Source organism: Mus musculus, chromosome 2 (assembly GCF_000001635.26).
Source record: "Mus musculus strain C57BL/6J chromosome 2, GRCm38.p6 C57BL/6J".
NCBI classification, from domain to species: Eukaryota; Metazoa; Chordata; class Mammalia; order Rodentia; family Muridae; genus Mus; species Mus musculus.
Window position 1 is genome coordinate 52,699,194 of NC_000068.7, and position 12,306 is coordinate 52,711,499.

General features: G+C 40.7%; 1 protein-coding gene across 2 annotated transcripts in view; it reads right to left on the reverse strand.

Annotated features, from left to right (window-relative positions):
• Positions 1–12,306, reverse strand: part of Stam2 (signal transducing adaptor molecule (SH3 domain and ITAM motif) 2) — a 49,944-nt gene that overhangs the window by 6,988 nt on the left and 30,650 nt on the right. For both annotated transcript variants that reach the window (NM_019667.2, XM_006498198.4), the window contains exons 8-13: positions 10,403–10,497; positions 8,950–9,032; positions 8,725–8,812; positions 7,206–7,260; positions 3,909–4,059; positions 812–978 (exon numbers count right to left, since the gene is read on the reverse strand). In NM_019667.2, coding sequence (NP_062641.1) covers positions 812–978; positions 3,909–4,059; positions 7,206–7,260; positions 8,725–8,812; positions 8,950–9,032; positions 10,403–10,497 — 639 coding nt within the window. The remainder of the gene's footprint in view (positions 1–811; positions 979–3,908; positions 4,060–7,205; positions 7,261–8,724; positions 8,813–8,949; positions 9,033–10,402; positions 10,498–12,306) is intronic.

Here is a 12,306-nt window from a genome sequence, read left to right on the forward strand (position 1 = left end):
CAGTAGAGGATTAATGTTGATATACCAGGTTTTCCTCCATAATACCTACTAGTACTCAGAATAACAAACCGTAGGGTAACCCACAGATACATACAGGTCCACTTACTTTTCAGGTAGTCCTTACAGATACTCAAGGACTTAAGACAGAAAGGGACCTTAAAGGGCAGCTGCATATAACACTGAATGCATATTCTGCGATAGACAGGAAGATTTAAACTATGACTTTCAGAGAATGCTTGTATAGAAATATTAAACCACTGTCCAATCTTACTCCTTTTACGGGTGAAGCAGTAATTTTTTTTTTTTAATATTCAGGAGTACATACAGATAATGTCGCTAGCACTGCTTCACTAGGCTAACTCACCACAGCACAGTAGCAAGAATGCCATGGCATCAATCCCTATGAAGGACTACTACAAGATAAAGATTTCTTTCTAGGGTCTTAAGTGTGGGTTTAAATCTTCGCAACTACCAAGGTTTAGCTGAAGTAAAGCAACCCCATCCCACCCAGCGGGAGCAGCAGTGGCCACTTCAGCAACTCCACTTAGGAGTGGGACTGGGAGAGCGGGCGCGGCAGCACCCACCTTTGATTCCAGTACTCAGGAGGCAGAGGCAGGTTCATCTCTCTAAGAGTTCCAGGCCAGTCTGGTCTACACAGTGAATTCTAGGACAGATAGGGCTATGTAGAGATACCATCTCCAACAATCAAACAACGACAAAAGTAAATGTTGGAAATATTACTGCAAGGAGAAGAGTCTGTAGGTTCCTGGTCTAAACCTAAGGAAAATTAACATAGCACCCCAAAACTTACCTTAAGTATGGAGGTTGGACGGTGTGTGCTGTTACCGAGTTCATATTTGGAGGCAGAGATCTCAGCGAGCCCATAGGATCAGGTCCTAGGTTATAGTTCTGGGCAACAGATACTTGGTGAATGCCGTGGCCCAGGTAGTTTCCACCATGCGACTGGACTGGATATGTCTATTAATCAAAGAGAAAAAAACTCTGCTTGCTATCTCAATGATTTAACTAAGCATACCTAAAACTTTTAAGACATAAAAGAAAAATGTTTAACTATTTGGGGAACAATCTGATTCTACTGATCTTTCCACACTGGAACAAAAAGTGGAGAGTCTCGACTTATGATATGTAATCAATGGACTTTTGCAATTTGTTTAATTGTTCTTTGATTTTCCACGTGTTTGAAGAAAAACAGTGGCAGCTGTATTTTTAAGAAGGTTGGAACCTATCTAGAGTGCCTGTTAACATACATCTTGCCACAGAGCCTTCCCTTGAAGGGAAACCCATGATTACTCCACATCACCATGAGAATGACTACTCCAACTCCCCGCTATTGAAGTGCAGGTTGAAAGAGAGGACCAGGGTGCTAAGCCCTCTCCTGCGGTGGAGTGGTACTAGTAGGTGTGGTTTTGTTGTAGAATTGTCACAGTGGGGGTGGGTTTTGAGATCATGCCTGCTGTGATGACAATAAACTGAGCCTCTGAACCTGTAAGGCAGCCCCAATTAAACATTTGCCTTTATAAGAGTTGCCGTGGTCACGCGTGTCTTCACAGCAATGACTAAGACACCTGCCTTCAGAAGATGAGAAAGATGGAGCTATGAAATAAGACAAAGTGCATCCTTAGGAAACTGCAAAAAGTCACTGGATTCTTATGCAAACCTATGTAATTTTCACAGTAACAGCTCTGTAAGGACAGAGTCTATCAGCCTACGCATAACATAACACATAACAGCATTCAAAAGCAATCCATATGCTTAATAAATACTATACAGTAGTGATCATTGCTCCAGTTTTATTTAAAGCAAGGATTACATTAAAACTAGGATAATAGGAATGTCAAATAAAACATTTAATATACTGATATTCTCTTTAGCAGTGACTGGCAATCCACTGCCGAAAGGCTGAGACATAGGGATGGTTTCCGCAGCTCACCATTTGTAAGTGCACTTCGTGTGCATAACCCATCCACTCTTAGTTCATATGTTTTTCAAAACAGAACAGGAATTTTTGAAATTTCAAACATTTCAAACAAACTCACACATGAGTTAATGTATTAAGAGGCTTGTAGATGCGCTGTACAAACTGCAGCCCAGAAGCCTGGCCCAGGAATAACAACCTCCCTTTACAGACATGAGGCAGACACATAGGTCTCTGTACAGTGGAGCAGACATTTCTCATGTATTCTACTTTCACAGCAGCAATAAACACTTTTTTGAAAAACAGAAGTAACAGTGAAAAAACTTCAGAAATCTTTTTTTTTTTTTAACTCAGAAATCTAAGCTCATATGTAATTTTCAAAAAGTTCAGAGCATGGCATATTTGATAAATGCTGCTCCTCTGGTGTGACAGTTACCACAGTAACCATTTAAAAAAAAAACTTAGCAATTACATTGTGTTACATCATCTAATTTATGCACCCACATTCTAGTTGCTCTCCTTGGTGTCTCCTTCACACACTCCACTGCATACCAGTTTTCATAAATTAACACGAATTTTGCTCATCCACACTTAATTTAAATTTAATTGGCCAAAATTTGAAAAATGCTTCGGAATGGGGATACTGAAAACCTTAAGTACTCTCATGTCGGCTGGAGGCGCAAAAGTATGGTAAGTACTGGGAGAGCAATGATGCTAACGGGCAGCTCTGGCAACGACATCCCACCGCCCGGAGCAAGGCTGCATTACATAGACTTTCAGTCGTGAATCTAACGCGTTCTCTGAGGATAAAAGAAGCTCACTAATTTCCAATAATTACCAAAGACATATTTGAAAGGTTTTTAAAGAAATATTTCATCTCCTTGTTAAACAGTATCTAGAGGATTTTCACAGCAGGCTCTACGTAAAAGGATCCATACTTGGGGCTGGAGAGATGGCTCAAAGGTTAAGACCACTGGCTGCTTTTTCAGAGGACCCAGGTTCAACTCCTAGCACCTACCTGGCAGCTTACAACTGTATGTAACTCCTTTCTGGAGGACCTGACACCCTCATACAGACATATATCCAGGCAACACATCAATGTACATACAAAATAAAAACAAATTACACACACACACACACACACACACACACACACACACGATATCCATGCTTGATAATACAGGACTTATATCTGCAAAAAAGATTTATACCCCATATTTACTTGCTCACAGAGGCATACAAAGAACCAGAAACAGTCTTTTCAATGTGTTAAAAATGAACTGGAATGCATTTGTGAAATATCCTATTTAATCTTTATGGCAAGCAGTGTTTAGACAACACTTCCTGAAACCATCAAAGTCCAGTGTCAAGGTGTGTATATGAAGACCCCACCCCCCAGCCCCATACACCAGAGGACTGACTGTGTGCTGGGAAGTCTGGATTTCAAGAACTTGGTGCTCAAGAGCGAACTTTACCAATGAATCAACCCGTTAGTGAGTCCACGGCTGAACTGCTGTAAGAAGGTGAGGACCTGCTGGAGAAAGCAGGTCACTGGGGGCTTTGGAAGGCTGAGCATGTCCCCAGGCCCCCACTACTCTGCTTCCCAGCTGCCACGAGGATGGAGTGGTTAGCTCCACCATACTGCTCTTCTGGGCCAAGGACAATGGAGCCAGCCGACTATGAGCTGAGACATCTGAAATCACCAGGCCAGCCAAATAAACTTCTTCCTTTAGCTGACTTTTCTCAGGTACTTTGTCACAGTGAAGGAAAATACATACAGTTCCCAGTGTTGTACATTTTTCTTTTCTTGGTTATGAGCCTAGTCTTTAACAGCTAAGCCATCTCTTCACATCTTTCCAGCCCTAGTTTTATAATTTTACTCATGGGCAACAAATCTTTAGCATTATGCTCTTACACATTTATTTAAAAAAAAAAAAAAACAATTGAATACTTTCTCAAAAGCAAGGCTCACCTGCACTGGAACCCCAGCTGCTGCGGGTGGGTAATGTGCGGGATGCAGCTTTGAATAGACCGAGTACACAGGCGCTTCATTCACCAACTTATTGTACAGGTCCAGGGCTTCCAGCACCTTTACGTTCAACTCAGACAGTTCTGAATGCTTCCTGATAGACAAGACAAGGATTTGCACAGTGACGTGATGAGTGTTAAGTTTAGTTCATTTCTATTCCTACGTCAGAAGGCTCTTCTCATTCACACAGGGAGCTGAGAGGAGAAACTGCTGAATTCCATCCACAGGCTGGTACGTCTTCTAATCGTATGGAAAAGTCAGATCTACACCTCATAAACTGCAATCAATTCATAATTTGGGTGCTAGAATTTAGTTTAATACATTATAGATTTATGTCAAAAATTTAATTACAAAGAAAAATAGTGTATGTTAAATCTGTGCCTTAATTATAAATCTCACTAACACAGTAGGAGATGAAGACCCAGAGCCCCTGTGTAGTATATTATGACTTAAATAAGAGTATAATGGGAGAAAAGATATACACATCTTACTTAGATCCTTGAAAGGACCAACTTAACTTTTTAAAAAATATTATCAAGAAAACACAAGGAAAGCCAATATATACACAAGCTAGTCCCCATTGTTCTTTTTATTTACTTAGTGGCTTTGAGGAAGTAAATAAAACCAGCCACCTTATTGTATAACAACAAATCCAAGTAAGCATTTCCATACTCACCCAGGAAACACACAGTAAAAATCCTTCTGCTTGGTACAATTCTGCCTGCTCCCCTAGTAATAACTGACGGTGGATAGCCAACAAATTTGTATAAGTTAAATGGCTACCTTTTGTGTGGCATAAAACATCTATAAGTGTATACTGGATGTGATTCAGTGTGTATAAAGAGGGGTGAGAAGCAGAAGAAAGGGCCCACCACACCACACCAATGGCTGACTCCCCTTTACTAACATGCTATCTGAGCTAACATGTGCTGTTCCTTTTCTTGCAATGATCACAAGCAAACTCTATCTTCAGAAGTATCTATCTGCTGCAAAGCACCCAGATCTACAGACATTAGGTGCACACCTTAACAAATGTGTGACTGAGAACTGAACGTAAGACTCTGGTCTACACAACCCAGCATGGTGATGAAACACTAACACAACAGTAGAAGGCCGTGAGCACCATGCACAAAACCATCTTTCAGGGGCCAGTAACCCAGAGCAAAGGCAAGCCTTCACGGATTACACTCAGGACTACACTACAACAAGGAGAACAGCTGAGTCTCTTTTCGGAAGACGAGGTCAAGAGCACAAAAGAAAAACCAGCAAATGAAGTAACATAGAGCCAAGTACAAACTTGTATGAAATGGGGCGAGAACTTAGAGGTTAGAGTGAGCTGGAGCCTGCAGAGACAGGACTAGGATTTAAGCTGGCCCTGAGGAAGGATGGACAGGCGAGGTGAAAACAACGAAGGACAACCAGAGTACCCAGAGGAAGAGTGAAAAGGCCAAGCTGATGGGGAAGGCAGCAGAAAATCAGATTACAACAGTCTGGAACACAGTCAGCACACGACAGCTTTGTGATGACAAAGTGAAACGTACAAGTTAATTTTCTAACACGACAGTTTTACTCTCACTCCCATCCCCCATATGAATAGCAAACTATTGCTGATTTATTCGAGGAAAAATGATTTACATTTATCTTTGAATTTGTTACAGGAGCAAACAACCCATGAGCCCAAGAAGCACCGTCCAGCTAGCAGTTGTGTACGTCCCCTCTGCTATGAAACCCTGACGACAGCTAGCCGACTCACGGCTTGCCAGCCAGCTCTCATTCACTAACTGACATCAGAAATGGGTACCCTTTAAGTTTTAATTCCTTTAGATATTTTTCTTTAGTAAAATTCTTGTTTAATAAAAGTAATGTTATGCTGTCATATCTTCCACTATAGACTTGACACCATTCCATATCAGCAAGTATTCTTCAATGGAAATAATTTCTACTATAAGATAGAGAATGTGCAATTTTGAAAACCAATTTCACACTGAAAGGCATTTTAGCTAGCTGCATTTTTATGGCTATAAATAGCACTGTGTTGAATACCACAACATCTGGTCACTGTATAGCCCCCCCATATTTAGTATGCACTTCAAGTGGTTTGGGTAAAGAATATTTTTAGGCCCAGGAAAATGTGTACTGATACTGCTAGCCACATGTATGGAAAACTAGTCATTTTTCCCTCAACTTTGCCAGTCTGATTACTCACTAATCATTAGCAGCAGATGTATAAGTAGGTGTGTGATACTTTCTCCAAAACTATGATCAATCTACCACTGATTATTTCAGTTTTGTAAAAACACAAAGGACTTGTTAAAAAAAATGCTATGAAGGAGGAGCTGGAGAGATGGCTCAATGGTTAAGAGCACTGGCTGCTCTTCTTCAGGACCTAAGTTTGATTCCCAGCTCACAGCCACCTGTAACTCCACTTCCAAGGGATCCCATACCCTCTTCTGGCCTCTGCAGGCACCAGGTAGATACATAGTGCAGACAAACACGGAGGCAAACGCTTACACATAAAATAAAAATAATGTCACAATACATCATGAAACAAACCATTTTCCCTGAATGAATCATTGTTTGCCATTCCTAGTTTTTAAAAAGGTCTATTAGAAAATTAAACAACCTAATTCCTTTCTTCTTGTATGCTTTATACAGCAGTTCAACCACTAGGGGCTGGAAAGGGAGGAGAACGGATAGTAATTCCTTCTCCTTGGACTTCATTTCTCAAACTTCTCCTTCCAAGTTCAGAGAGAGCTGGGAATATCCCTGTCCACCAGCAGGGCTGATGCCTGTTCTCAGATCAGCAAACCCAGGGGGACAGGGAACAGAGAGGGCAACAGGAACACAGAGATGTGAGAGGAGACAGGGGAAGTCGCCGCACTGCATTTAGTTTCCCAAATTAGAGAGATCTCACTTGTTATAGTCACAGGTGTAACTCCTGGGTCTGTCACAAGTCAGTGCTCACCTAAGACGCCCATTTTCATGTTGTCCTCAATACACTTCATTTTTTACTACTTAATTCCAGCCCCCAAAACAGTGATTGGTGTGATAAAATGCAAGGGTCCACGGTTATATACATATCACATTATTGCCACTGATGAAAATAATGTTCCCAACATAAGCAGCATTACCAGAAACCAGCTTTCAGCGTCTGCACCTGACCAGGGATTGCAGCAGATGCTCAATCCCATGAGCACTTTCACCAGCCGTCAACCTGGTCAAAACAAGTAAGGCGCTCACCTATCAATCTCTTCAAGTTTTTCATCTATCATCGGACCCATCTGTTGGCAAACATCTGTAACACAAAAATAATTACAAATGCAGAAACCGTGCAGCTTATGTCAGTTCAACAATCTTTAAACAAGAGACTATGCAACATCATACAAAAGATAGAGAAATAATCTTATGCTGGGGAAAGATGACAAAAGATCTATTACAATACCTTTACTATCATATATTACTATCACAGACCAGAGTCAAGGTCAACATCAGAATAAAAATTTTATCATGGTGCTGGAGTCACTGACCAAGTTTAGAGGCTGTGACAGTTACCCCAAAGTCTGAAGAGTTTCTACAGAACTCTTAGCTAAGTGAAGGGAACACAATCCGTATGTATAAAGTATGTACACACGTGCACAAACATTAAATAGTAAGACTTTTCACTTGTGTGAGACTGTTTGCAATGCAGGGCTGGTAAGACAGCCAAGCAGATAAAGGAGCTATACAAGCCTGGTGACCTGAGCTTGATCCATGGAACACTCATGTGGAACAGAGAGCCATCCACAGAGAGATCCTCTGGCTTCCACATGTGCATACGACATGCATGCTCACCCACTCAGACACAATGCACATCCACGGGGACACTTCATGTATTTCCACATGTAAACAAGTATAACAGAGAAATGCTCCATATTCATAACCAAGCTATTTTATTTAAAAAATTAAGATTTATCTATTTACTGTTTTCTTCTTCTTCTTCTTCTTTTTTTTTTTTTTACAAAGATAATTGTTTGGTTTTGTAGGGTTTTTTTTGACAGAGTCTCACTCCATAGTCTAGACTGGCCTTAATTAGCCTTGTTCATGCTGGAATTATATGTACAATCCCAGAAGCCCAAAAGTACTGGGATTTTTGTTTGTTTGTTTCTCTGGTTGATTGCTGGTTGGTTATTTGGTTAGAAACCCAAGAAGGGTTCTTAAAACACAAAAGAATATCTGTTTTTGCTTTAAACTTAAGAGACTAAATGGCATACAGTCAGAAGACAGTTAAACAATAAACTTTTACACTTTGGTTTGATTTAATATGATTTTTTGTTTTTTGTTTGTTCTCAAGACAGCGTTTGTGTGGCCCTGGCTGTCCTGGAACTCAAAAATCTGCCTGTCTCTGCCTCCCTAGTGTTTGATTTAAAGGCATGAGCCACCACCACCTACCTGTCTATGCTGTTATTTGTAATTCTGCCTTTTCGTTGGCCAATTTCACCAGTGATCTTACAGAAATACAAAGACTGCTTTTGTGAAATGGATATAGGCTGTGACAATATCTTCCAACTGACTTTTCTATTATTTTACTACACAAGTCTGTTTCTCACAAGAATTTCAAATCTCAAAAAGCAAACAGGAAGCAGAAAAAAACTTCAAAATACCATAAACAGGTAATCTATATGTTAAAACACCATAAACAGGAAATCTATAAGTTAAAACACTATAAACAGGTAATATATACTTTAAGCAACATTAAGGTGAGTTCAACATTAACTAATACCTTCCAAGTCCAAGAGGTCTTGGGAGTCGGGTTTTGACTCTTTTGGATCTATGCTCTGGAGAATCTGCAGGGCTCTATCCATTTTACCCTAGGAAGAAAACAGGAGATGCTGAGAAGTCTGAAGAGTTAACCACGATGAATGGAAAAGCACTGTGCCCACATACTCCAAAAAGATAGCATTATTTTTAAAACATCTTGGTAGTTTATTAAACAAAAGGTCGATACCTCATCTATATAAACAGGCTCAGGTTCTGATTTCTTAATTTCCTCCACATCATCATCAATTACATTCAATTTGTCCACCGTTGCTACAGAAACAAAATAAGTTTTAGGTTTTCAACATTACAATTTAGTCATTAAATTTCTAAGTGGTCTATTATTATCCATAGGAGAAAAGTAGAAGCTCCCTAGTCGCCACACTTCATAATCAATATATTACACACAGTCGTTCATTTACGCCACCATATCTACTCAGCACGCACAGTGTGCCAAACCTCCTTCCCTCTGGTGCTTAGATTCGTGCAGGGAGTGAACAGAATCTTCTGGGGTTGGTGGACCCCACAGTCAAGTGGGACAGAGCAGTATCCACGGGCTCTGTCACTACAGCTACTTTCATGAAAACTGTTACTGCTGAGATGAGTAAATATACAAGCGAATAGATGTTTATGACTAAGCCAGTTTCTCTTATAACAGTGTTCCATCTATACTCTGACCTATATTTATAAATAAAAAAAAAAAACTCAACCTGTATTTCCTATTTGAACAAAATATAGACCCAACTCAATCTAACTCTGAGAGTTAAAATAGTATAAATTACAACAAAAAAGTATTTCATAAAGAGAATGTTTTAAAATAATTTATAAATACGCATATCTGAAAACTACTTAGTACAAGTTCCCTGGAACACTGTTAGAATGTACCTAATTTTAACTAAATTTTGATGGAAACAAAATTACTATAAAAAACAATGTATCTAAAGGACTATTTGGCTAACTTTGAATTAATTACATGTAAAGAAAGCTCAACAAGACACAGAGATACAGTTAGAGTCAAGACACCTTTCATGCAGAGCATGGTGGCACATACCTTTAATTTCAGCACTGAGAGGCACAAGCAGTTGGATCTCTGTGAGTTCAAGGCCAGCCTGATCTACAAAGAGAATCCAGGACAGCTAGGACTCTGTTACACAGAGAAACTGTCCCAAAAAACAAAACATAAAGAGTACCTTTTACCATTTAAAATGTTACTGAAGAGAGGCTGGCATCTAACCTAGGGCACTGCACAGGCTAGGAAATCATTTTACTAGACTATAGGCCAGTCTCTTCCAACTATGCTAAGAGGAAAATCACTGAATAGGATGTTTTCTATGTTTTGTAAAGTTATCTGAAAAGTTCCCAAGGTTCCTATCAACTAAGAAAGCCAAAGTAGATTGTTTTTTGTTGTTGTTGTTTTGGGTTTTGTTTGTTTGTTTGTTTTTTTGGTCCTTGCTGGCCAGAAACTCACTGTGTGAGTCAGGAACTCAGACATCTGCCTGCCTCTGCCTCCCAAGGGCTGGGATTAAAGGTGTGTGCTGCCACGCCCAGTCCCACCTACTCTCAGAAGTCAATAATAAACTCAAAGGAAGATAACTTCAGTAGACTGGAGCTTCTTTGGGAAACTAAAGCCTTTGCTACGTTACCTGTCTCAACCTCTGTGCTTAAGTCAGTCGTTACAAAGTTGGAGGGGAAGAGTCCTGTTCCTCTGTGATTTTCTCCTTGCCACCAGTTGGCGTCACTGAAAACAGCATGAGAAAGGTCATTTGTTATCCTCCATCCTGTCGACAGAAAACTGAACACAGCTACTGGACTTTCCCAGTTGTTCCCATCCAGCTATACATAAGAATTGTTTTCCTTGGCCAGACACAGTGGGATAGACCTGTAATCCTAACACTGGAAAGCCAGAAATGCTTTTTTCTTAAATTAATATATTTATAATTAAATCAGTGAAAAGATAGTCAAAGAAAATCTATATCCTCATACCTACATTTTGAAGCAATTATCAGTGACTAAACCCCAAGCCCAAATCCATCCTTCCACGCTACATCCATCCCAACTAAAGCAGCTCCCTTCCCAGCCTCCTTGCCACCTTTCACACAAGGACAACTGAACTGACACCTGTATGGAGACGTGTTACCCGGGCAGAGCGTACAGTTTCATGATGCTACTCATCTTTAAAGTTCCATCCCAAGTGCCTATGCACTTAGTCCAGTCATTTCTGTGAAGGTGAACTCCTGACAGCTCATTCCAGGTCACTCCCAGTCTCCCAACACTACAAGGACTGAAGAGTACAGAGGTGGTGGGAGATGCCCTTGGGAGGCAGAAGCAGGTGGATCTCTGAGTGGGGCCAGCCTGGTCTACAGAGTGAGCTCTAGCACAGCCAGGGCTACACAGAGAATCCCTGTCTCGGGAAAAAAACAAATAAACAAGACTGACTAGTAACCACTCTGGGTTAGAAAGCCCACAAGCAACAGCTGCTCTAGGTTGTTCAAGGCCGTGACCTGCAGGCTAGGTGTGTTCACACGTCTATAGTTCTTAGTACTTGGAAAGAACTGCACAGCCACGGGTTCAAGACCAGTCTGGAGAAAAAGGCCAAACAATGAAACTATCTCTGAAAAGGACTGAGGGATGGGGCTGGGGAAGGATGGACACACAGACAAAACTACTTGCTGCTCACATGTTTATTAGAAAGACTGGTAGCTCACACTCCTTCTTCCCCAAGGAGGATGGGGCAGTCATTTTCCCCACACTTGATAACTGCCCATACCAACATCTGATGCCAGAAAGAAGGCGAGCCAGGCGTGCTTCAGCAAGCTCATCCGCACTCTCCAGGGCCCACTAGTGCTACACTGCCTCTTCCACAGACTGACTTTTCTTTTTCTTCTTTGAGACAGTTTCTCTGTGTAACTTTGGCTGCACTGGAACTTGCTTTGTAAACCGCTTGTTCTTTTTTTTTAAAGATTTATTTATTTTTATATGAGTACATCGTAGCTGTCTTCAGACACACCAGAAGAAGGCATCAGACCCCATTACAAATGGTTGTGAGCCACCATGTGGTTGGCTGAGAAATGAATTCAAGACCACTGGAAGAGCAGTCAGTGCTCTTATCCACTGAGCCATCTCTCCAGCCCCAAACTGCTTATTCTTATCTTTGCCTGTTAGTTTTTCCTACTGGACCACAGGTATTTGTTTTTTCACTGATTTTAGTTCTTTATGTACTTAGAAAGGCAACTGTCTATCTGAACTAAGACCACCCTTGCTTTCAGGCCAATTCAGTAGTTTTTCCTCTATGCTTTATATCCTTATCTATCTTTCTCTGCCCTAAATTACTGTCTATTCCCCCCCAGAGACTTGTCTAATAATTCAGATTTTCTTTTTTGTCCGTCTCCCACATTTAGGTCACTAAATCATGTGGAACCCAACTGTTCGTGCTGTGTGAAATAAACTTCATTTTATTATATAAAGAGCTAATCAATGCAGCAAAAATTACTAAAAGTTCACTAAAGGATGCTCCTAGCCTCACAGACTTGATTTAATTGTGCAGGGG